This window comes from Anomaloglossus baeobatrachus, chromosome 4 (genome assembly GCF_048569485.1).
Source record: "Anomaloglossus baeobatrachus isolate aAnoBae1 chromosome 4, aAnoBae1.hap1, whole genome shotgun sequence".
NCBI lineage: Eukaryota > Metazoa > Chordata > Amphibia > Anura > Aromobatidae > Anomaloglossus > Anomaloglossus baeobatrachus.
Window position 1 is genome coordinate 162,670,661 of NC_134356.1, and position 26,928 is coordinate 162,697,588.

The window sequence follows — 26,928 nt, forward strand, 5'->3', positions numbered from 1 at the left end:
GTCAGAGGGAGCCAGTGAAGTGGCTGGGTCCCTGTTGAGGAGGAGACAGGGTTACTTAAAAGTTGTTTAGTACTACGGCATGGTACTGGCTTACAAGTAGGATGGTGTGGAAAGGAATGAGGTGGATTCCTGTATGTTGTTTTGGGTACCGAGTCGTGGTATCAGGGGTGATTGATACCTGGTGGTGGCCTTGTTATGGGGTGGCCATGGTGTCGTGGCCCAGATTGAAGGGCGATTTTAAAAAAAAAAAAAAGAATGAATAAATTGGGATACGGGTAGGTTCAAAGAGATTTGAGGTGGCATGTGCGGTCACCAAGGATGATGGTAGTGCGGTCTTGTAAGGTGAGCTGGTAACGTTGGCTGGTGCATATGGGAGGCTTAGAGCTTAAGTTGATGGATGGAAGGGTTTAATGGTTGGTTTCGGCTTGCAAGGTGTCACGTGGCCTATCCTGTGGCGGGGGTAGGTCTGGTCCAGAGGCAGTTTAACGGATAATGTTATTTGATTGGAGAGTCACTTGTAGGATATAGTGGCTCCGGTTACAGGGATCTTGCAGGCATGAGGTCCTGCAAGGTTGGAGTATTGATCCGTAGGTGATTAATACCTCCGGCCCGGTGTGTGTTGCGGCCAGGGATCATGTTTTGGTGGTGGAAGGTGGTTTCTGGACCGGGCCTACCCAGGGTTACATATTGTATTACGTACTGTATTATTATGGTATTACCTATTGTTAAATGTTGGGGACGCCCGTATGACGGCACCCCCTTGTGTTAGTGTGTAAACAATAGGCAATAAAGGGCTGCTGTGGCCAATTCAACCAAGTCATAAGCAGTGTCGGTGTGTTAATTATACAAGGTAGGGGGTAATTGGGAGTAATACAGGAATCAACGACCGGACAAATCCCTCCTGGAACTGTCATGATGTTACAATGGCAATGTGGCAAAATGCAATTTTAAGAAATATTCATTGGTAGAGTATTTTTAATACTATAACAGCACTTGTTTTGTCTTTAAGGTGTTTTGGTGGACTCCTAAAAGATATCAGAAGAAAGGCACCATGGTACTGGAGTGATTTTTATGATTCCCTCAATCTTCAATGCTTCTCAGCAATTTTATTTATCTATTTGGCAACTGCAACAAATGCTATCACTTTTGGTGGAATGCTGGGAGATGCAACAGATAACATGCAGGTATATACTATTTATAAAATTACTCTCTTTTTATGCTCTATTTTCTCTGGTAGTGTGGTTTATACAGGCAGATTATGTGACTTCTATGAAACTGTGGTGATACGGGGTCCTATACTTTAGTACCTTCACAATACATAGCATTTGCCTACAGCAGCCATTAGGTTGCTTTAAAAATTACAATGAAATGAGAGTATATGGTATTAGTGATAACTACCATATTTTTCGCTTTATAAGACGCACCTGATTATAAGACGCACCCCCAAATTTGGTGAAGGAAAAGAGAATTTATTTTTAATGTTAAATGGGGTCCATCTTATAATGCCAGTGTCCCTCTAACAAATTATATAGGGTATATGTCCCTCATAGCCCCCCATCCTAAAATTAGCCCCCTTAATATGGATATGGCCCCCTTATATTGAATATAGCCCCCTTGTGATGGCACACGTTCCCCTGTGCTGCCTATGGCCCCCTATGGATTGCATACATTCCCCTGTGCTGCCTATGGCTCCCTATGGATTGCCTACATTCCCCTGTGCTGCATATGGTCCCCTATGGATTGCACACGTTCCCCTGTGTTGCCTATGGTCCCCTATGGATTGCATATGTTCCCCTGTGCTGCCTATGGCCCCCTATGGATTGCACAAGTTCCCCTGTGTTAGATATCGCCCCCATGATGCTGCCCATGGCCCCTATATAGATCGCACAAGTCCCCCTTTGTTAGATATCGCCCCCATAGTGCTGCCCATGGCCCCTATATAGATCGCAAAAGTCCCCCTGTGTTAGATATCGCCCCCATGATGCTGCCCATGGCCCCTATAGATCGCACAAGTCCCCCTGTGTTAGATATCGCCCCCATAGTGCTGCCCATGGCCCCTATATAGATCGCACAAGTCCCCCTGTGTTAGATATCGCCCCCATGATGCTGCCCATGGCCCCTATATAGATCGCACAAGTCCCCCTGTGTTAGATATCACCCCCATAGTGCTGCCCATGGCCCCTATATAGATCGCACAAGTCCCCCTGTGTTAGATATCACCCCCATGATGCTGTCCATGGCCCCTATAGATCGCACAAGTCCCCCTGTGTTAGATATCGCCCCCATAGTGCTGACCATGGCCCCTATATAGATCGCACAAGTCCCCCTGTGTTAGATATCGCCCCCAGGCTGTTGTTCATAGTAAAATAAAACACTCTTTCCTGGGGTGAACACATATTTAATAAGGCGCCGAGAACGAGCTGAAAGATCCGGCTCTTTTTGGTGAACGGAGCCATAGGAACCAGATCACCAAAAAGAGCCGGACTGCCCATCACTACTCCGTGCTTCTGCTCTCTTCCACTTCCTTGTTCTCGGCCGGTCATGTGATCGGCACAGCAGACTGAGATCTCTGCCTGCCTGATCACAGTGGAAGCAGGGACACGGGGAGAAACGCTGCAGGGGGTAAGTAAAGCTTTTTTATTTTAGAATGAGCAGCAGCATGGGGGCCATATCTAACACAGGGGGGGCATGTGCCATCACAGGGGGGCGCAGGGACATATCATATGCACCGCTCCCCAGCCCATCACTGCGTGCGATTTCAGCACCACCGGAGATGGACAGCGGCTGTGCATATTATATGAGCGGGAGCAGGAGATCAAACACTGCCGCCGCAGCATTCACCTGCCCCCAGCAGCGTACCCACCTCCCCTGGACCCTGCAGGGTATATATATATATATATATACTGTATATATACCCCCCCGTATATTCGGCTTATAAGACGCACCCCCTACTTTCCCCCAAAATTTGGGGGAACAAAAGTGCGTCTTATAAAGCGAAAAATACGGTAACTATAAAAAGTCTGTTGAAAAATCCCAGTGGAACATCACAGCCTGATAAAAGTCAATTGGAAAAATATGTAATGTGCATAAATATGGACTTATCTTCAGAGTTCTTAATTTCCAAGAACATAGAAATATCATCCACACATTCATTGAAATGTAGGTAGAAATAACTAATCCTCACCACAGCCACAATCTAGTTTAAAGAGAACCACCCAGCAGGATTTTCATATATAAAGTAGACCCAGTGCTATACCGGTGCTAGGATGCTGAATGTAAGCATACATTATGTTCTGAGATTGGATGTTTTTTTTCAGAAATATGTGAAAGTAAAGTTATAGAAAAGTACTGCTATTTGATTGACAGGTGCAACAGGGGTGGGAATATGTGAGTCGGGTTTTGCTATCTATTCCCACCCCTGTCTGCCTGTCTGGCCTTGGTGGTGTTAACCTCTGAAATACCAATGTCAATTGTTGACAGCAGCATTTAAGAGCCCTGATCCTACCCGGTCTTTAGTTTGGACAGCTATCAGTTTCCTTGAGGCCTCAGGGAACTGACAGGTTGCTATGTCAGTCGGTGGCTGGCTGAAAACCTCCATGCCTGCCACAATCTCCTGTGTGACATCCAGCTTGAAGCTGGGTGTCATAGAAGACAGTGATTTTTATTATATACTGCGATACTACTGTATATAGTACCAGCAATCAGAAAATCTCAGGTTCAAGTGTCCTAATGGGAATAACAAGGTAAAGAATTTTTTTTAATATATAAAAATTTGATTTTCCCCACTTTACAATAAGATATGCAAAAAAATAAAAAAATACTCATATTTGGTGTCAACATGTTCAGACAAGTCCAGCCTATGTAGATATAATATTATTTATTCACTTAATAGCACTATTAATTCCACTGCAGTTTACATACATCAGTAACATTATTCTCATTGGGGCTCACAATCTAAAATCCCTATCAGTAGGTTTTTGGAGTGTGGGAGGAAATAGAAGCACGCAAAGGAAACCCCCGCAAACACGGGGAGAACATACAAACTCCTTCTAGATGTTCTTGGTGCTAACCACTGAGCCGCCACATGAAATTAATTAACCCAATGTGGGAAAACTGTAAAGAGAAAATAATATTAAAATGTTGCAATGTAATAAAAAAGCATTTGAAGCGTTGTATCTGTGGCGCCCCTGACCCGGTAAGGCACCACGAAGTACTGCACCCATTCTGGGACAGTACTTCCAGGTAATCCTAAGGGCCAGAATGAGGTGTGTACGCACAGACACATAGCAACCAGGTCTCCCACACCTTTAGAGGGGACCCTTGGGTAGTCTCCAGAGGGGGCTAGCTTTCAAATCTTTTCAAGAGGTGTAGCGGAGGGACTGGGAGCTTAAGTGCAGAGGTTGTCAGGAAAGGAGTGGAGCGAGCCAGTCTGATAGTGGTGAGCAGCGGTCGCTAGGGGATACGCGCGCAGCCACTAGTCAGACCCTACACGAGGGTAGTAACCGTTAGCGGGGGAGAATGGTCACCTGGTCAGTCAGAGAGAAGTGTCCGGGGTGACTAGGCATGTACGGGGAACAGGTCCCTAGAGCACACTCCAGTTTTAACTATCTGCTAAACCTGCCGGTGAGGGGAACTACAAGTACCTCACCAACCTCACAGAGTCCGAGCCTCAGTAGCAACGCAGGGACCCATAAGGAGAAAGAGCCTGGAGCCATCGCACCTGGTCCACACTGCCGGCAAACGGGCCAAACACAGGGGAGAAAAGGCAGTTGCAACTCCCTGGATAGACCCCCATGGTACTTCACGTCAGGGGGTTATCCTAATAAAGAAGTGCTAGGAAGGCAAGCTAATAGGTTACCTTCAGACTGGTCCAAAGGAGCCCTGGTTCTACCTGGTTTATTACAGCATCGCCTGGGTCAGTTCACCATAACAACAGAAGTGAGTAAAAACCAGTTGAAAGACTTTCTGGACTGAGCCTGAATTATTCCGGGACCCGCTACCCTGCTCACCTGAGCCCCTGGGGCCTGCCTCACTCACGGGAGGCTACACCATCTGGCTGTAGACCCCATCAGCCCCAGATGCTCTTAAAACCTGCAGCGGCGGTAATTCCCATTACTGACCGCAAGCCGTGAGTGGCTTCACGACATATACAAAACAAATAGTACCTGTTGCCATATTGAAGAAACCCTGTGGCGTCCCTGAAGAGGCTCAGCATCCCTGGGGCGTTTCATATCTAACCTAAAATAGTATCGCTAAAAATATCAGGTTACCACCACACAAAAATGAGCACATTATGAATGTGTCCATAACCTGTGTTTACTACAATGGTGCTCGCTGTTCACTGGTGCAGACCAGCTGCAAGAAGAGAAGAAAAAAAAAAACAGGATTATTTTGTGACGCAATCACTTGAAGGTAAATTATGTTAAAATCCAATGATTTATTGTTGAATTAAAATATATTGTCATCATGGAAAAAAAATCATAAAAATCTTACTCATTTCTGGTGCATCCTGCAGCCTTGATGTAAGATACAGATATAGTAGGAAATCATGTTATCCACCAATCACAAAGAACATAAAACCAAGTAATACCAGTGTATAATAATTGGCGTCAAAAGATCAAATAGAAGTGCACTCCCGAGCTGTTGTAAGAAGATGGTCAGCAGTAATGGTAAAACATGATTTTATTACATGTTTCAGAGATCACATCCCCTTCCTCAGATAAATCACACATGTTGTACGCGGGAATCCACTTCTATTTGATCTTTTGACGCCAACTCCTTGTGGTGCCTGCTGCAGCCATAACCTACACGCTTTTAATAGCAGTTGTGACTATTTTCACAACTACATCAGGTGAGCACATCTGATTTTTCCTACAAACATTTGTTACGTTAGTTCCCTATTAGCGCCTTTTGTCTTTTCAGTCCTCTTCACATTGATGTGTACAATAATTAACATTGATGCAATCAGCAAAGCATAGTTACATAGTTACATAGTTACATAGGTTGAAAAAAGACCTAGGTCCATCTAGCTCAACCTTCCTCCACCAGTTCTACATTTTGTCATGTAGTCATTCATAACTAACAATGTTGTGTACTGAAGAAATCATCCAGCCCTTTTTTAAAAGTAGTTTTAAAAATAGTGTCAGCCATTTACTACCTCTTGTGGTAGGGCATTCCACAGTCTGACTGCTCTAACTGTAAAGAACCCTTTCCTATTTAGCTGTCGGAATCGCTTTTCTTCCACTCGCAGTGAGTGCCCCCTGGTCCTTAGTATTGTCTTTGGAAGAAATAAGTCATGTGCCAGTCCTTTGTATTTACCACACATGTATTTAAACATATACAGCTGAAACCAGAAGTGTACATACACTATCTAAAAAGACGCATGTTTTTCTCACGATTTGACATCAAATCAGAATAAACTTTTCCCATTTTAGGTCTATTAGGATTACAAAAAATATTTATATCTCCCAAATATTAGAATAATGAGAGAGAATATTTTAAGGCATTTTTATTACTTTCTGCAAAGTCAAAAGTTTCCATGCATTTTATTAGTATTTGGTACCAATGCCGTTAACCCCTTCAGCCCCCGGACATTTTGCATTTTTCCGTTTTTTTTTTTCCTCTCTTTCTTCCGAGAGCCGTAACTTTTTTATTTTTCCATCAATCTTGCCATATAATGGCTTGTTTTTTGCGGGACGAGTTGTAGTTTTAAATGAAATGATACGTTTTACCATAAAGAGTACTGGAAAAAGGCAACAAAATTCCAAGTACGGAAAAATTGCAAAAAAGTTTGATCGCACAACAGTTTTTGAGATATTTTATTCACCGTGTTCACTATATGGTAACACTGATGTGTTGGTGTGATGCCTCAGGTCGGTGCGAGTTTGTAGACACCAAACATGAATAGGTTTACTTGTTTATAAGGATTTAAAAAAATTCACAAGCTTGTCCAAAAAACGGAGCGCACGTTTTGCGCCATTTTCCAAAACCCGTAGCGTTCTCATTTTTCTGGGTCTATGGCTCAGTGATGGCTTATTTTTTGTGTCTCGAGCTGACGTTTTTAACTACCATTTTGCACAGATGCTACGTTGTGATCGCCTGTTATTGCATTTTGCGCAAAATTTGCGGCGACCAAAAAACGTAATTTTGGCATTTGGAATTTTTTTGCTGCTACGCCATTTACCAATCAGATTAATTGATTTTATATTTTGATAGATCAGGCATTTCTGAACGCGGCGATACCAAATATGTGTATATTTTTTATTTTTTAACCCTTTAATTTTCAATGGGGTGAAAGGGGGGTGATTTGAGCTTTTAGGTGTTTTTATTTTTTTTTAATTTTTAAAACTTTTTTTTTTACTTTTTATTTTTATTTTACTAGTCCCCCTAGGGGGTTATAGCGATCAGCAATCTAATCGCTCTGCCATATCTCCAGATCACAGCTACAGAGCTAAGATCTGCAGATATGCTGTTTACTTTCAATGCCGGCTGTATTCTGGCATTGAGAGGAAGTGACTCATATTAGCTACAGGCATCATCACATGACCCTGTGCTACCATGGCAACCACTGGAAGTCACGTGATCATGTCATGTGACTTTCGATGGGGGCGGGGTAAGTCAGCATAATGGCAGCACACATATACATCTCGCTGCCAGATTTTGGCAGCGAGATGTAAGGGATTAATAGTCGCGGGTTGAAGCAATTTCACTGGCGACTAGCAGGCACACATGTCAGCTGTTGAAATCAGCTGATATGTGCACAGATCGCCACGGCCTGCCCTCGGCAGTAGGCGGGGATTAACTGTACACGATCCATGACATATCCAGTACGTCATGGGTCGTTAAGGGGTTAAACTGTATGACTTGGGTCAAACGTTTTGGATGTCCTTCCACAAGCTTCTCACAGTAGTTGGTAGGAATATGGGCCCATTCCTCCTGACAGAGTTGGTGTAACTGAGGCATGTTTGTAGGTTGTCTTGCTAGCACCTGCCTTTTCAGCTTTGACCATAAATTTTCAATAAGTTTGAGATCAAGGCTTTGTGATGGCCACTGCAAAACATTGACTTTTTTATCCTTAAGCCACTTTGCAACCAGTTTGACTGTATGCTTCGGGTCATTGTCCATTTCGAAGACTCATTTCTGCTCAAGCTTTAAGTTTTGGGCTGATGTCTTGATATGTTGTTTCAGTATTGCAACATAATCTTCTTTCCTCATGATGCCATCTATATTGTGAAGGGCACCAGTCCCTCCTGGAGCAAATCAACCCCACAAAATGATACTGCCACCCCTGTGTTTCATATTTTGGATTGTCTTCTTAGGCTTCAAAGCTTATCCCTTTTTCCTTCAAACGTAATGATGGTCATTATGGCCAAACAGTTCAATTTTAGTTTTGTCAGACCACAGAACATGTCTTTAAAAATTAAGGTCTTTGTTCCTGTGTGCATTTGCAAACATTAATCTGGCTTTTTTCTGTTTCTTTTGGAGTAATGACGTCTTCATGGCAGAGTGACCTTTCAGCCCATGTTGATACAGTAGTCGTTTTACTGTGAATAGTGATGCGATCTTACTAGCTTCTGCAAGGTCTTTTGCTTTTGTTCTTGGGTTGACATGCACATGTCTGACCAAAACATACTCATCTCTGGTACACAGAACCTATCTCCTTCCTGAGCAGTATGATGGCTGGAAATTCCCATGTTGTCTGTACTTGGGTATATTGTTTACACAGATGAACGATGCACCTTGAGGTATCTGGAAATTGCACTCAAGGATCAACCAGACTTGTGCAAGTCCACAATTCTCCTCCTGAGATCTTGGCTGAATTCTTTTAACTTTCCCACGATGATACACAAAAAGCAGTGTGTTTCAAGTGTGCATTAAAATACATCCACAGGTGTGTCTCTAATTAACTCATATGTTGCCAATAAACCTATTAGAAGTTTCCAAAGACATGACATCATCATTGGGCTGTCCCATATTGTTTAAAGGCATGGTCCTCTTAGTGTATGTAAACATTTGACTTTGCAGAAAGTAATAAAAATGGCTTAAAACATTTTCCCTAATTATTCTGGCATTTGGTAAAGATAACTAACTTTGGTAATACTAATTGACTTAAAACAGGAATATTTATTTTGATTTCATGTCAGATAGTGAGAAAAACATGAATACGTGTCTTTTTAGATAGTGTATGTAAACTTCTGGTTTCAACTCTAAATGAGATCTCTGAGATGCCTCTTTTCTATGCTAAACAAATCCAACTTTTTCAACCTCTCACCATATGGGAGGCCTTCCATTCCTTGCAGTAGTCTAGTTGTCCACCTTTGAACTGACTCTAACTTCTTGTCGCAGGCGGAGAGGGGTTTTTGGGAATGCCGGTAGCCTTGGGAAATCGCTGGCGCTCGGGTCCGGTGCTTCTGCTCCTTGGTGGCTCGAGCATGGGGCCGGAACCGGGGACTCGAGCAGCGCCTCCTCGCCCACGAGTGCAAGGGGAAGGTTTGGTGGTGGGATGTCGGTTGTGACGCCACTCACGGGGTTGTGGTGATGGTGGACACCGCTGCTGATGACGGGGGTTCCCGGGAGCGATGGCGGGGAGCAGCTGAGGTGTTGGCCCCTCTGTGGTTAGGGGCTGTTGGTCCCGGGGCCCCGATTGGGAGAGTGGATGTCGGTGGGTAGGGGATAGGTGCAAGTGCCGATGCGGGGATGCAGCGCGGATGCGGGGTCAGCGTTACGGTGCAGCGCTGTGCTGGATGGCACTGGTGTACTCACTCAGGTAGTCAATAACAGAGTCTCTGGTAAACCAAACGGCTGGATGGACGGGGCCTGCAGTCGGCTGCGGCATCTTCACTCTTCCCGGACGGGTTGATGGCGGCTGTCTTTCCCTGCACCTGTGTGTAAGTGTTTGACCCCTATGGATTCCCATGGGTGGTCCGCTCCCCGGCTTGTACGTGTCGGGAGAGCCCGTTTTGCCCGCAGGCGCTGGCCCTTGGAACTCTGGCCGTTGGCGGTGGCTCTTATCTGGACGGGTTGGGCTGTTGCTTTCTGAAGGGACTTGGGTGGGAATGAACCCCTGAGGTCCAGACCGCAATCAGAGAATTTGACCGTTACGGCGGCTTCCGAGCCTAGTCGGGGTCTGAGTACCCTGCCTTGGTGCTTAGCTTCAATCCGCTCCCCGGTTCGGTACCGGCGGGCCACCGCCCGACCCCGGTACTACGGTTCCGCAGACGTCCACTAACTCCTGCAGACGGCCACCACCGTCTGCCGACCTTGCTGAAGGTGCCTGGGCTCCAACCCGGACACACACAGTCTCCACTTCCACTCCTCAACTCCCAAAACTAAAACTGACTGCTTTTCCCGCCTCCAGGCCTGTGAACTCCTCGGTGGGTGGGGCCAACCGCCTGGCTCCGCCCCACCTGGTGTGGACATCAGACCCTGGAGGAGGCAACAAGGGTTTTTGTTTGACGGATGTTCCCTACCAGGGAGGGTGTGTGTGTGTGTGTGATGTTATTCTGTGACCCCTGGGGTCCAGGGCGTCACATTCTGAATATACTTTTTAAAGATGTGGCCTTTCAAGTGATTTATAGAGGAGTAACAATATGTTGAGATTACGGGATCTAATCTCTCTTTTTATACACCTTAGAATCTTGTTTCCTTTTGCAGCTGCTCCTTGACATTGAGTACTGATGCTGAGCTTACTTGTAGCGAGAATACTCAAGTCTTTCTTCTGTTCTGTAGTCCCGAGTTTACTTCCATTTAATGTATATGCAGCAATAGGAGTACTCCATCCTAGGTGCACTACTTTACATTTATCAAGTGGTTGGCTCCACCCACCGAGAAGTTCACAGGCCTGGAGGCGGGAAAAGTGACAGATCAGTTGATCAGGTTGAAGTGTGAGGAGCGTTGGCCCGCCGGTACCAACCGGGGAGCGAGGTGAAGTCAGCACACACAGGCAGGGCCATCGGACCCCGACTAGGCTTGGAGTCGCCGTAAACAGTCAAATCCGAGTGTGACAGGAACCCCAGGGGTTTCCTAGCAGCCAAAGACCCGATTGAAGGCAACCGTCCGCACCGTGAGGGTATACAGCTACCGCCTAAGGCTAGAGACCCAAGGGCCAGCGCCTGCGGGCAAACGGGCTCCCATACACTGGGGAGCGGACTACCGTTGGGGATCCATAGTAGTCAACAAAGTACATCAAGGTGCAGGGAAAGACAGCCGCCATCACCTGTCCGGGGAGGGACACTGCAGCCGGCTGCGGGACCCGTCCATCCAGCCGTTTGGTTTACAGAGGACTTTTGTGCATCTCTTGCTGAGTGAGTACACCCGTGCCATCCGGCACCGCGCCGCGCTGTCCCTGCAACCCTGCACCTCACCAACCCTGCCTCCCCGTCACATCATCGGGCCCCGGGACCACCGACCCCTACCCATGGAGGGGGAAAACAACATCCCAGCTGCTCCCTACCATCGCTCCCGGGATCCCCGTCACCAGCAGCGGTCGTGCCTATCTTCACCACAAACCGTGGGTGGCGTCACGGACTAAATCCCCCAAATCAACCACCCCTTTTCACTCACGGGCGAGGAGCGCCGCTCGAGTCCCCGCATCTGGCCCACCGCTCGAGCCACCGAGCAGCAGCAGCACCGGACCCGAGTGTAGCGAGAGCGCAGCAGCGGTCCTCCCCACCCGTGACAACTTGGCGTCTGCAAACAGGATTTGGACCCATCTACTTACCAGTAGAAGTGCACCTTGTGATCCCCGCCGGCGTTGTCCGTCCGAAAATTTTGAAGTGCTGCCATCTTTGGCGCGAAAATCTCCCGCTCAAGCGTCTTCTCCGAGCAGGGAAGGCGCGAAAGCTAAGCCCCGTCCCAAACAGAAGGAAGTGCTGAAGAGAACCAAGGGGGGCAGGTGCGTGTCTGCCTAATGTAGCCGAGGCTATAAAAGCGGGGACGCCAGGACTCTGCACACAATTGGTTCCTGGAACACGGCCACGCATGATGTCCCGTCCGTCCGGCACCGCGGAAATCCCCGAGCCCACGCCAGGAACAGCGGCGTGGGTGGAAGCCCGAACCGCACAGATGTGCTGCCGCCTTCAAGCCTAGGTTCGGTTCTTGATGGAGCGCTGGGTGGCTGAGATGGAGGAGGTGGCGGCGGCCGTGCGGAGACGCGAGGTGGAGGCAGAATTGGAGGAGCGGGTAAGCGACCCACGCCCCTGTGTCCGAGAAGGACCGGCCGCTGCAGCTGAGGGGCCCGGCTTGCGCCCGCTCACCCTCCTGCCTCCCCCGCCATCCGTACCGGTTGCTGTCGCCCCTCCGCTCGATCCGCTACCCCCAACACCGGTAGCGGAAGCCAACCCGTCCGCCCAAGAGGACCGGCCTGAAGGCGTTGTTCGGGAACGGCCTGTGTCCTTCCCGCTACCGTGGAAGGCCCCGCGAGAAGAAGCTGTCGGCCCCGGAAATGGCCGCACCCGAGTCTGTCCCGGCTCCGGCAGTCCGCCCAGCCGTGGGAGAACCGGCCGCTGCCGGCCCGCAGGCCCAACCGGTGAGGCTAACTGACCCTGAACTCCACGCCTCGGCTGAGGCTGCGCCGGGCCGCCACTGCCAAGCCGCAGTACAGGCCACGACACCGCGGGACCCCCACGAAAGAGATCCGGTAGTGGCCGGTGTGGGCGCGGTCCAGCGGGGCCGACCCGGGCGCAGGTGTCTGCCAACGCCCCTTATTGGGACAGGGAACCAAACCCGTTGGGCTGGGAGATTGCTGCCAGGGAGCAGCAGAGGGCCGAAGTGATGGCGAGGGTGATCAGAGAGAAGGTTACACTCCGCCATGCCACCTTTCGGGTGCGGGGCCCGGTGTACGAAGGCCAAGTCCAGCAGTTTGACCAACGGAGGGGGTTTGGCTTCATCTATGAGCCGGGCCTGGAGGCCGAAGTATTCGTGGCCCGCCGCGATGTCAATTCGCACCGCCCCACGGGACATCCAGGTCGTGATCTGTTGCCAGGCGACCTGGTGACTTAAACCCGCCACTGCGGGGATTGGGGCTGGTTCACCCTGAACGTCAGGCAGAGGAAGAGCCGCGGTGAACAGATGCGGCCCCAGCCTCCTCCTCCTCCACCAAGCCATCCGGATGTGGAGCTAGAAGAGGTCCTGGAGGAGTACGACATCAAGTAGTGGCAGCGGTCTGCCGTTGCAAGCAGTTGTCCCCCGTTGGGACCCTCAGCAGTTTGATTGAATGACCTTAATGAACCGTGATCTTCATCTGATTGTCTACATGATTATTCTGGCCGTTGCCGGCAAGTTGTCCCCGGAGGGACTCTAAGGGCGGCTTTGCACGTTGCAACATTGCACGTGCGATGTCGGTGGGGTCAAATCGAAAGTGACGCACATCCGGCGTCTCTTTCGACATCGTTGTGTGTAAATTCTAGATGATACGATTAACGAGCGCAAAAGCGTCATTATCGTATCATCGTTGCAGGCTCCGACTTTTCCATAATTATGCTGCCGCGACAGGTACGATGTTGTTCCTTGTTCCTGCGGCAGCACACATCGCTGTGTGTGAAGCCGCAGGAGCGAGGAACTTCACCTTACCTGCCGCCGGCGGCTCTACGGAAGGAAGGAGGTGGGCGGGATGTTTACATCCTGCTCATCTCCGCCCATCCGCCGCTATTGGCCACCTATCGTGTGACGTCGCTATGACGCCGCACGACCCACCCCCTTAGGGAGGAGGCGGGTCACCGGCTAGAGCGACAGTCGCAGGGCAGGTGAGTGCATGTGAAGCTGGCGTAGCGATAATTTTCGTTCCGCCAGCTATCACAAGATATCGTACCTGCGACGGGGGCGGGGACTATCGCGCGTGACATCGCAGCATCGGCTTGCGATGTTGCAACGTGCAAAGCCCGCCTAAGTGTTTACTACCTGCATGAGAGACTACTCATGGACATGGCCGAGAACTGGCAGGCCACCCACGAACTTGTGGGCTTGTAAATAAGTTAAAGGGTTGATTTTCCGTCGGAGCCGCCTCCGGAGAGGCAGATTGGAGGAAGGGCCCGCAGCATAGCAGGCTGGGGCCCGGCCACCACCAGGACCGGTGGCCATCCTCCGGGTGTCAGGGGTCCCCCAAGGATGTGGGGTCCCCTGAAGTGACATCCGGGTGCGAGTTACCGTACCCATTCCCGCTCGGGCAGCCTGAACCTGGACTGGGGTCAAGGGGTGCTGCCCACTTCTTAGGGGCAGCATCAGGGCTAGGTTGCTTGGGTGGGAGAGCGGAAGACATCCGTCCGTCCGTCATTATTAAAAATGTTTTGTTTATATGCGCAACGTTTAAGTGTTCTCACAAAAAAATCTTATATGTTCAAACTGTTTACATGTTATTTATATTTTTACAGTTTTGAAAAATAAAACCGGTGATGGATGGGCAGCCCGCGGACAGTCTGCATTTCACCAAGGGGGAATGTGGCGTCCTGGCCTAGTCAGGTCGTCACAGACAACACACAAACACCCCACCCCCATTAGACAGGGACACCAGCCAAACAAAAAACCCTTGTTGCCTCCCTCCAGGGTCTGATGTCCACACCAGGTGGGGGCGGAGCCAAGTGGTTGGCTCCACCCACCGAGGAGTTCACAGGCCTGGAGGTGGGAAAAGTGACAGATCAGTTGAGGAGGTTGAAGTGGGAGGAGTAAACACTGGGTGTCTGGGTTTGTGACCCAGGCACCAACAGCAAGGTTGGCAGACGGTGGTGGCCGTCTGCAGGAGAGGTGGATCGAAGCGGAACCATAGGATCGGGGTCGGGCGTTGGCCCGCTGGTAGCGACCGGGGAGCGAAGTGAAGCCAGCACACACAGGCAGGGCCATCGGACCCCGACTAGGCTTGGAGTCACCGTAAACAGTCAAATCCGAGTGTGACAGGAACCCCAGGGGTTTCCTAACAGCCAAAGACCCGATTGAAGGCAACTGTCCGCACCGTGAGGGTATACAGCTACCGCCTAAGGCTAGAGACCCAAGGGCCAGCGCCTGCGGGCAAACGGGCTCCTCCGGTACCAATACACCGGGGAGCAGACTACTGTTGGGGATCCATAGTAGTCAACAAAGTACATCAAGGTGCAGGGAAAGACAGCCGCCATCACCTGTCCGGGGAGGGACACTGCAGCCGGCTGCGGGACCCGTCCATCCAGCCGTTTGGTTTACCGAGGACTTTGTGCATCTCTTGCTGAGTGAGTACACCCGTGCCATCCGACACCGCGCCGCGCTGTCCCTGCAACCCTGCACCTCACCAACCCTGCCTCCCCGTCACATCATCGGGCCCCGGGACCACCGACACCTTCCCACGGAGGGGGAAAACAACATCCCAGCTGCTCCCTACCATCGCTCCCGGGATCCCCGTCACCAGCAGCGGTGGTGCCTTTCTTCACCACAAACCGTGGGTGGCGTCACGGACTAAATCCCCCAAATCAACCACCCCTTTTCACTCACGGGCGAGGAGCGCCGCTCGAGTCCCTGGATCCGGCCCACCGCTCGAGCCACCGAGCAGCAGCAGCAGCGCCGGACCCGAGCGTTAGCGAGAGCGCAGCAGCGGCGGCGTCCTCCCCGCCCGCGACACTATCAAGTTTCATTTTTAATATCCTACATAGTTTGGTGTCATCAGCAAACACTGACACTTTACTCTCAAGCCCATCCACAAGGTCATTAATAAAGAGATTAAGAAGAATCAGTCCCAGCACAGATCACTCTTGTACCCCACTGCTGACTATAGCCCAATTAGAGAACGTACCATTTATGATTACTCTTTGTTTCCTATCTTTTAGCCAATTCTTTACCATTCTGCTTATAGTTTCCCCTAGTCCTTGTTTCTAAGGCTTCATTACAATACTTTTATGTGGCACAGTATCAAATGTCTTTGCAAAGTCCAAATAAATTACATCCGCTGAATTGCCAATATCCATATTTGCACTTACCTCCTCATAGAAACCCAATATGTTGGTTAGACATGAATCCATGCTGGTTATTAGTTATTATATTATTCTCTCTAACATTTCATTGCATGTCATCTTAAAATGCCCTCAAATCTTGCACACCACTGATGTCAGACTTACCGGACAGTAGTTGCTTGGATCCACCCTCTTACCTTTTTAAATATCGGTACCATGTCAGCCATTCTCCAATCCTGAAGTACCAACCCTGTTACAAGTGAGTCTAAGAAGCTAAGATAGAGCGGTCTGTGAATCACTGAGCCTAAAGCCTGCTTTACACGGTACGATCGATTGTGAAATTGCACAATCGATCGTACCCGCCCCCGTCCTTTTTGCGTCACGGGCAAATCGCTGCCCGTGTCGCACAAAGTTACTAAACCCCGTCACACATACTTACCTCTCGTGCGACCTCGCTGTGGGCGGCGAACGTCCACTTCCTGGAGTGGGAGGGACGTTCGGCGTCAGTGACATCACACGGCCGCCGGCCAATCAGAGCGGAGGGGCGGAGATGAGCAGGATGTAAACATCCCGCCCACCTCCTTCCTTCCACAGAGCCGGCGGCGGACGCGGGAGGCAGGTGAGCTGCTCATCGTTCCCGTGGTGTCACACGGAGCGACGTGTGCTACCACGGAAACGATGGGCGACTAAAGTAACCGATATTATGGAACCTAACGAGCAGTACCCGACTCACGATTTGTGAGCGATACTGCGTCGCTAGGAGGTGTCACACAGGCCGGCATCGCCAGCGATTCCGGATGTGCGTCACAAAAACCGTGACCCCGACGATCTATCGCCTGATAGATTGGTGTAAAGCAGGCTTTATTCCCTCAATATCCTTAGATGAATACGATCTGGCCCAAGGGATTTGTCAATGTTTAATTTACTCAGACCCAGGCATACTTCTTGTGTTAAATTAGTTATATCATGGGAGACCTTGAGTTTTGCCTTGTTGAATGATTCCTGGAACAGTCAGTTCCTTGGTGAAAACCAATGAAAAGTGCTTGTTTAATAGCTCAGCCTTTGCTTTGTCCTCTATAACTATACTGTTATAATGTTTTATAGTGCCAATGCCATCTTTTTTTTTCCTTTTGACATTGTTGTATTATAAAAAAAACTGGGGGTTTATTTTCATGTTTTTGGCAATTTTTGTTTCAGTAGCTAATTTTGCTAGCTTGATTTATTTTTTTTACATTTCTTATTGAGAATGTTAAAATACTATTTCTGTATTCTCAGCCTTCAAGATTTTGAATGCCCATTTTTTTTTTTGTTTTATTATACTTTGTACTGTCTTATTTATCCATAGTGTTTTCTTTTTATTCCTGGACATTTTATTACCAGAGGGTATAAGTTTTTCACAGGACTCTAGTAGTATATACTGTGGGTGTGCTAACATGTTAATAAATGCACAGCGTCATAGGCATGGTTGTGCTCAGCTCTACTGCCATCACTGGCTTTCGGCTCAGGGCGCACGATCAAAATGTTCCGGTCATGCGCACTATACCAGTTTGAAGCCAGGACACGTACACTCGGCTTTATAGTACGCATGACTGTGTAATACTATTGTATGTTTTGAGGATTTCGATAGCGTTAGGGCAATGACAGCCAGAGACGAGTTTGTGGTACAAGATGTTTATGATATGTAACCACGGTAGATACACAACGGAAATACACAGTATAACAAACACATGAAAATACCTTTCCGAAACGGAGCGAAGGGGATTCCCGGGGCCACGCACCGGACTCCCCCAGGGAGACCACCAGAGCGAACCCCTATACAGGGACTGTCCAGCAATCAACCCCGGAAGGCCTAAATGCGCCGCAGCCGGGACACAAGGGGCAAGCGGTAAAGTCCAGAAGTGTCCATACGGGATGAAAGTCCAGAATGGTTATGAACCGGAAGAAACCGGGCAGACGTGCTGACCAAAGACGGCAGACGGAGTCCGGGCACAGTTTGAAGAAACCGGGTGTGGTCCAGAGTCGGTCGGTAGATCTTCAGGAGGATCCAAAGGTAATCAAGTAGCAGCAGCAGCAAAGCAGGAGCACACAGCAAGCAGTATACTCAGGCACTGGACTAGGCTTAGAGGCGGCCTTTTAAGCAGCTGGACAGGAAGTAGGGCAACAGAACATAAAACTCCATGTTAACCGAGGGCAAGCTCTTTCAAAAGAGGACTGGAAAACCCGGAAACCTGACCTTACTCCCCCCCCCAGAAACGGCCTCAGGACGGGTCAGGGCCCGGCTTGTCCGGGTACCGTCGATGAAACTGAGCGATCTTCCGGGGTGCTCGAATGTTACCCACCGGTTCCCAGGAATCGTCCTCGGGGGCGTACCCCTGCCAACGTACCAGATACTGAAGCCGACGACGATGGAGCCGGGAGTCAATAATGTCCTCAACCACGAACTGCTCCTCGCCGTCGACCATCACAGGCGGAGGAGGAGGCACGACACGACCATGAAACGTATTGGGAGAGACGGATTTGAGGAGAGAAACATGAAAGACCGGGTGTACCTTTAGATGGTGCGGTAACCGCAGCCGACAGGCCACAGGGCTCACGATCCCGGTGATCTTGAACGGACCGATGAATTTTTGTCCCAGCTTCTGCGAAGGGACACCCAATCTCAGGTTCTTGGTGGATAACCATACAGAGTCCCCTACCTTATACATGGGTGCCGGTTTCCGGTGAGCGTCTGCCGACCTCTTGTAACGCTCCTGAGCTGTAGCCACAGTGTCCTTCAGAACCTCCAGATTTTGTCGTAGCTCTGTCAATCTGTCCTCCACCGCAGGCACTGAGACCGCAACCGGTGACCTAGGCAAAATAGTCGGATGGTAACCCAAGTTAGCAAAGAAGGGCGTTACCTTAGTGGAGCTGCTCTGAGTGTTGTTATACGAGAACTCCGCCAACGGAAGCATCTTCAACCAATCGTCCTGCAGATGGCTGACATAACAGCGAAGGTATTGTTCCAGGGTTTGATTGGTTCGTTCGGTTTGCCCATTTGTCTGAGGATGGTATGCAGAAGACAAACAGACATCAATCTGGAGTGCCGTACAAAACCCCTTCCAGAACCTAGACGTGAACTGCACGCCCCGGTCAGAGATGATCTCGTCTGGTACCCCATGCAATCGGAATACGTTCTGGATAACCAGATCCACTGTCTCTGCGGCTGAGGGAAGACCGGCACACGGAATAAAGTGAGCAGCTTTAGTCAACCGATCCACCACCACTAAAATGGTATTGTGACCGTCTGAGACGGGCAACTCCACAATAAAATCCATTGAGATAGACCCCCAAGGGCGAGATGGCACGGGTAACGGTTGGAGGAGTCCTGTAGGAGCCACACGAGGGACCTTGCACCGGGCACAAACCACACATGAGTGGACATAGTCCTTTAAACAGGTAGGCCACCAGAAAAAACGGTTCAGAAATTCCTGCGTCTTCTGTACCCCCCTATGACCAGCCAACATGGAGTCATGGACCAACTTGAGAACCCGAAGTCTTACGGCCTCCGGGACATAAATGCGTCGCTCTCTCAACCACACACCATTCCGAAGAACAAGAGTTACATCATTCGGGGGGGCAGCAAGAAATACGTCACCATCATAGGCCAGCTTGATGTCCTTCCACAAGTCCTGGTCCTGGATTACTCCAACGAAATTGGCATCCGATAACACGGTCTGAGACGGGGTTCCAGGCACGGAGTCCACGGCGTGGATTCGGGACAAGGCATCGGCTTTCCCATTACGTGAACCTGGACGGTATGTAACGACAAAATTGAACTGGTTAAGGAATAGGCTCCAACGGGCTTGCCGTGGAGACAGGCACCTGGCAGACTTAAGAAATTCCAGATTACGATGATCTGTGAGTACTATCACTTGCTGCGCGGCTCCCTGTAAGTGGTGTCTCCATTCCTTGAAAGCGGAAATAATCGCTAACAATTCTTTGTCCGCAATGTCATAGTTCCTTTCTGCAGGGGACAACCGGCGGGAAAAGAAAGCACACGGATGTAAGAGACTCTTGTCCCCAGTCCTTTGAGAAAGGATGGCCCCTAATGCGTAGTCGGAAGCGTCGACTCCCCACGATAAAGGGAAGTGCGGGATTCGGATGTACCAATATAGGCGCTGAGGTAAAACAAACCTTGAGACGATGGAAGGCTTCCTGGGCCTGGGCGGACCACACAAACTTCTGTCCTTTCTTGGTTAACAGAGTGATGGGACGAACGATCTCTGAAAAATTACGGATAAAACGTCGGTAAAAGTTGGCAAAACCGACAAAGCGTTGTACCTCTTTGATGTTTCCCGGTTCCGGCCAGTCTAGAATTGCTTGTATTTTGCCAGACTCCATGTTCAGTCCCTGAGGAGAGATGACATAACCTAAGAATTGTATCTGTGAGCAATGGAATTCGCATTTCTCCAGTTTGATGTACAGGTGGTTTTCCCTCAGCCGGGTAAGTACGGTCTTGACGTGCTCCTGGTGTTCCTGTAGGGAATCAGAAAAGATTAGGATATCGTCCAGATAAATCACCATGAATTGGTCCATGATATCCCTAAAAATATCGTTAACTAGATGTTGGAAAGCCGCGGGAGCGTTACAAAGTCCAAAAGGCATCACTAGGTACTCAAAATGTCCATACCGACATCGGAACGCGGTCTTCCACTCGTCTCCGGGACGTATGCGGAGTAGATTGTATGCCCCACGGAGGTCCAATTTGGTGAATATTTTTGCCTGTTGGACCCTCTCCAATAGCTCAGGAATCAATGGTAACGGATACCGGTTCCGGATGGTTATTTTATTCAGTTCCCGGTAGTCAATACAGGGTCTTAGAGTCCCCTCTTTCTTTTTCACAAAAAAGATGGGTGCCCCTGCTGGTGAGGTAGACGGACGAATAAATCCCTTAGCTAGACTTTCATCAATGTAGTTTTTTAGTGCTTCTAGCTCAGGTGCCGCCAACGGGTAGACATGACCAAACGGGATCTCCGCCCCTGGGAGTAAGTCTATGGGGCAATCATACGGTCTATGCGGGGGAAGCCGATCGGCTTTTCTTTTGTCGCATATGTCCGCAAAGTCGTTATACACCGGGGGTAGAACAGGTACCTGTACAGTGCCCTCCGCATTCGGTGTTACTGGAACCGGAACAGTTGGACTAATGGTCAGAATACTCTGCGGTGGGAAGGATATTTCCTTAGTTTCCCAATCGATGACCGGATTTGTAGACCGTAGCCACGGAATACCTAAAATAATCGGAAAATGAGGAGAAGAAATTAGCATGAAAACAAGGGTCTCCTGCTGACCTGGCTTCATGACGCATTCTAGCGGTACGGTTTCCCGATCAACTGGTCCAGAGATTAACGGAGATCCGTCTACCGTCTCCATGGTAACCGGTGAGGCTCTTTGCTGAGTCCGGATACCGTGTTTCCTGGCAAAAGAGGAGTCCATGAAATTTCCCCCTGCCCCAGAATCTATCATTGCAGAGGTAGGTATTAGCGGTCCCTCCCACCGGATCTGAATGGGGAGCGAGCAATGGGTATATTTCCCTTCCGAGTCCTTCGGTGAGGTTGACATTACAGTCAAGGGAAATACCGCATCCAAGTGTCCACTTGCCTCAGAGATATCGGACTCTGCGTCCGTGTTGTCACACTCTGCCATGGCTGCCAATACCTTATTTGGGCGATTCGGACGTTTCGGGCAGTCGATCAAGAAATGGTCCGATTGACCGCAATAGAAACACAAACGCTCACGGAGCCGGTGTTCGCGACGTTCATTGGTCTCTCGCTTTTGCAGAGAGTCCACTTGCATAGGAACGTCCTCGGCCTCCCGTGGCGTCCTGAGAGCGGGTTCTCTGGAAGGAAATGCAAAGTTGTTTACACGGTTTACAGCTGCCCATTTTTCCTGTCTACGTTCCGTCAAGCGGGTATCAATACGCACACAGTGCTGGAGAAACAGTTCAAAATCCCCTGGAGATTCAGAACGAGCTAACTCGTCCTTGATGGTACCGGACAACCCCTTTCTGAAAACAGACAATAATGCATTGTTTCCCCAGTCGGTGTCTACCACTAACCTCTTAAATTCAGTGGCGTATTCAACGACAGAACGCTTTCCCTGACGTAAGGAAAGGAGAGCCGATTCAGCGGTAGCACGGCGATTCGGATCATCAAACATCTGCGCCATTGCGGTCAGAAAATCATCTAGGTGATTTAAACGGATGTCCCGGTTCTCTATCATAGGATTAGCCCAAGCCAGTGCTCGTGAGGTTAATAACATAATTATACATAACACTTTGGACCGGTCAGAACGGTAATAATCGGCATGTACATCAAAAAACAGTATACATTGGTTCACAAATCCACGAAACTGACCACGGTCACCATTGAAACGGAATGGGGGTAACCTAGGCATACCGGCAGCTGATACGGACGTAGTGGGGCCGGCTTCCTGAGCCTCCACTCTGACTTGCAAGTCCTGTATAGCCGGACCCAGTACCTGGTGATCATGGCCCAGCTGTGCCTCCACATCTCTAAGTTTAGTCTGCACCACCTCCATCTCCTGCTGCAAGGAGTTAATCATAGAAAAGAGCTGATCTACTCCTCGTGTCTCAGTCATTGCCCCAGCGAAATCCTCTTATGGCCTGAGTATAATGTAATACTATTGTATGTTTTGAGGATTTCGATAGCGTTAGGGCAATGACAGCCAGAGACGAGTTTGTGGTACAAGATGTTTATGATATGTAACCACGGTAGATACACAACGGAAATACACAGTATAACAAACACATGAAAATACCTTTCCGAAACGGAGCGAAGGGGATTCCCGGGGCCACGCACCGGACTCCCCCAGGGAGACCACCAGAGCGAACCCCTATACAGGGACTGTCCAGCAATCAACCCCGGAAGGCCTAAATGCGCCGCAGCCGGGACACAAGGGGCAAGCGGTAAAGTCCAGAAGTGTCCGTACGGGATGAAAGTCCAGAATGGTTATGAACCGGAAGAAACCGGGCAGACGTGCTGACCAAAGACGGCAGACGGAGTCCGGGCACAGTTTGAAGAAACCGGGTGTGGTCCAGAGTCGGTCGGTAGATCTTCAGGAGGATCCAAAGGTAATCAAGCAGCAGCAGCAAAGCAGGAGCACACAGCAAGCAGTATACTCAGGCACTGGACTAGGCTTAGAGGCGGCCTTTTAAGCAGCTGGACAGGAAGTAGGGCAACAGAACATAAAACTCCATGTTAACCGAGGGCAAGCTCTTTCAAAAGAGGACTGGAAAACCCGGAAACCTGACAGACTGGAAGTCCGCGACTTCTGATCATGCACATTGAGGAAAAATCCAATGTCAGGGGCACTGGCAGCAGAGCGTGGTGAGATCGACCATGCCTCTGACGCTGCACATTCATTAGCATGTTAACACGCCCATAGGGGCATGCTTACATACTAAGCGGGCCGACTAGCCAAGGGAAGTAACGTCTTTTCGACTAATCGCTGGCCTCATTAGCATACGATAAAAGACCTTTAGTTTACGTTTTCTAAAAATCTCTTTATCTATGCTACTAGATACAGGCATGTTTAGGCAGGGATTAGCAATGTGCAACCAGAACTGCTGGTGGTTCTGGGTGCATACTGCACAGGACATGTTCCCTTTAAGTAAAGCTGGCAGATAATATATTTCCCAAGTATTTCTTTTTTTTTTGCCACAAAATTGCAAAGTTTTTCAATATTTTTTTTATTAACACCATCCTGATTTAAAACAGGGAGGTTTTTAGCAACTATATGTTTCAGGCCTCCTTCACACATCCATGTAAAAAACATACCTGTTGCAGTCCATTTTGAACATCCATATGGCCATCCATGTATCTGTGTGTGCGAAATTCGTGTGCCGTCCATGTGCCACATCCGTGTGACCCATGTGACACGTCCGTGTGAGACCCGTGTGACACACACCGGAAAAATATGGAGGATACCGAAATCAATGGTTTTTACTTGTAAATAAATCTAATATATAAAGCTGAGTGTATGTGTGTGTCTGTGTGTGTCTGTATGTATGTCCGCTAAAGGAATCCGCACCGTCGCATTTACAATCACGACATTTTGCACAGACACCCCATGTGACTCAGGGAACGTCATAGACTATGTTTGGGCGGGAAAATTTAACCCCGCGCTTTACACTTACTCTCCAAAAATCCTGCCTCTATTAAACTGAATGGAGCTATAAATAGCAACTGTCAGTGGTTGCTATAGGAACAAAATAAACTGTTAGTATAAGAAGCTTATGTGTGAGGTAATAAGATGTCAGTGGGGAGACGGATAGAGAGAGAGGCATAAAAAGATAGACAGAGAGATAGACACAGACAGAGACAGACGGAGAAAGAGACAGAGAGATAGACGGCCAAAGAGAAACCTGGAAAGAGACAGCCCTGGAAAGAGACAGCCCTGGAAAGAGACAGACCGGGCAAAGAGACAGACCGGGCAAAGAGACAGACTGGGCAAAGAGACAAACCGGGCAAAGAGACCAACCGGGCAAAGAGACAGACCGGGAAAGAGACAGCCAGGCAAAGAGACAGCCAGGCAAAGAGACAGCCGGGCAAAGAGACAGACAGACAGCGACACACAGACAGAGACTGGGAAAGAGACAGAGAGACAGTTACTATCCCGGGCAACGCCGGGTACTACAGCTAATATATATATAAATTGCATAACGCTGTGTATGTATGTAGGTGTGTATGTATGTGTGTATGTATGTATGTATGTCCACTAAAGGAATCAGCACCATCCCATTTACAATCACGAAATTTTGCACCTCTGCCTCATTTTACTCAGGGAACGTCATAGACTGTGTTTTGAGGGGAAGACATAACCCCACGCTTTACAGTTATTTTCCAAAAAACCTGCTTACATTAAAGTCAGTGGCGCTGGGAGGTACAGGTCATTAAAAGGAGCTCTGATTGATTGTTATAGGCATTGAAGGACATTCTTAATATAAGAGCTTATGTATAAGGTAATATGTTATCGTAGAGACAGAGGCACACAGAGAGACAGAGATACACAGAGAGGGAGAGACACACAGAGAGGGAGACAGACAAATGGACAGAGAGGGCGACAGATGGACAGAGAGGCAGAGTGAGGGAGACACTTAGTTACTATCCCGGGCAACGTCGGGTACTACAGCTAGTGATAGATAAATGCTAGATAGATAGCTTGTACAGCTATCTAGCAGAATTAATAAAAAATGTTTGAAAATAAATGACGTGGGCTCTAACCTAATTTTAATAACTAGTGTGATGCCCTGGTAGTCTCAGATAGGCCCCTGCACAACACCTGTCCCCTAAAAAGGTGTCATCAGCCAACCTTAAAACCCTTGTCACCCCCCTCAAGGTTTGATGTTCACACCAGGGGGCAGAGCCAGGCAATTGGCCACACCCACCGAGGAGATCAGAGAGCCTGAGGCGGGAAAACAAAACAGATTAGTTTGAGGAGAGGAGCAGAGTGGAGCAGTAAAGTGGAGTAGAGGAGTAAAGTCTGACAGGTGTCTGGGTCGTAGCCTGGACACCTTTTGTCTAGGAGGCAGACGGTGGCCTCCGCCTGCAGGAGCCGGGAAGATGGCTCGGTGGAACCGTAAGGGATCGGGACAGGGTAGTGGCCCACCGATACCGAACCGGGGAACCGACTGGAAACCGAAGCACAAAGGGGGGTACTCAGACCCTGAAACAAGGTCCAGAAAGTACTGGACTGAGTTAATTAACTGATTGAGGTCTGGACTTTAGGTCCTTTCCCACCCAAGTCCCGACTGAAGACAACAGCCCACCGAGGGGGATAGAAAGCCACCGCTCAGGCATAGAGATCCCATGGGCTAGCGTCTGCAGGCAAAGGACTCTCCCGACATATACAAAGCCGGGGAGCGGACTTCCGTCGCGGAAGCGTAGGCAGCCAACAGCTACACAGCATGGCGCAGGAGAAAAGCAGAGACCACCAACCGGGTGGGGGACCAGACGCAGCCGGCTGCGGGCACCGCCCACCATCATCTTGGTTTACCAGAGACTTGTGTGTGTCAATCATCGTGAGTACAACAGTGCCCTCGGACCGCGCACCGCACTGCATCGTCCCACACCAATACCTACCCCCCAACGGGTCTCGGGGCCATCACCCCTACCCACGGAGGGGTTAACACCTTGCTGCGCAACATCTCCCCCGGGTGCCCAGTAAACAGCAGTGGTGGTGTCCATCTTCACCACAACCTGTGGGTGGTGTCACGAACTTAACCAAACCACAGCCCCGGCCGTAAACCTACGTCCCCTCCAAAGCGCCAGTCCCCTTTCAGAGCGAAGTGACCCCGGGTCCGGAGGTGCTCGAGCCACCCACCGACGAGCCCGGATCCGAGCGGCTCAGCTGCAGCCGAGTGCTGGGCGGTACACATCGACTCTTCTGGCATCACGAACAGTATACTTATCCACTCACTTACCTAGTGAAGTGCGCCTTGAAGTTGAAGTCAGCGGTGACCCGTTGAAAAATTTCAGAATCCGCCATCTTGCCACCATCTTTGCCATCTTGCCAACCCCTGGGAATACGGTCGTGCAGAAAAGCGCGAGGTCAGAAAAGAAAACTGACCGGCCGAAGAAGTGAGTGCCGCAAAAAGACCAAGGGAGAGCAGAGGGAACTTGTCCGCACCTAAGCCGGATGGCGGAGGGGCGTCCGCCGCTGGAGTGGCGGCGCCCGCAGGCGTGCCTAACAACAGGAAAGTGTCGGTGCTCGCTCCGGTTGCAAGAGCGGCTCCGGCGGTCACCCAGGTAATGCCGATCTCCTTGCCCTACGTGCCCGGTGCTGCTTGGCTACCACAGTACGATGGGAAGCCTGATGCCTTGCAGGTGTTCCAGAAGAAAATGTGCACGATTCTCGATTTGTATGTCATGACCGGCAGGCAGCGTGCAACGGTAGTGCTTGGGCAGTTGACCGGCGTGGCCGAGCAGGAGGTGTAGACCTGGGCAGATGCGGACCGGGCCTCGGT

At 49.6% G+C, this 26,928-nt stretch overlaps 1 protein-coding gene across 1 annotated transcript in view; it reads left to right on the top strand.

Moving 5' to 3' along the window:
* The window catches only part of SLC4A9 (solute carrier family 4 member 9), an 890,846-nt gene that overhangs the window by 455,929 nt on the left and 407,989 nt on the right, over positions 1 to 26,928 (top strand). Inside the window, exon 9 of the mRNA XM_075344573.1 lies at positions 1,010 to 1,184. Within this exon, the coding sequence (XP_075200688.1) occupies positions 1,010 to 1,184 (175 nt within the window). The remainder of the gene's footprint in view (positions 1 to 1,009; positions 1,185 to 26,928) is intronic.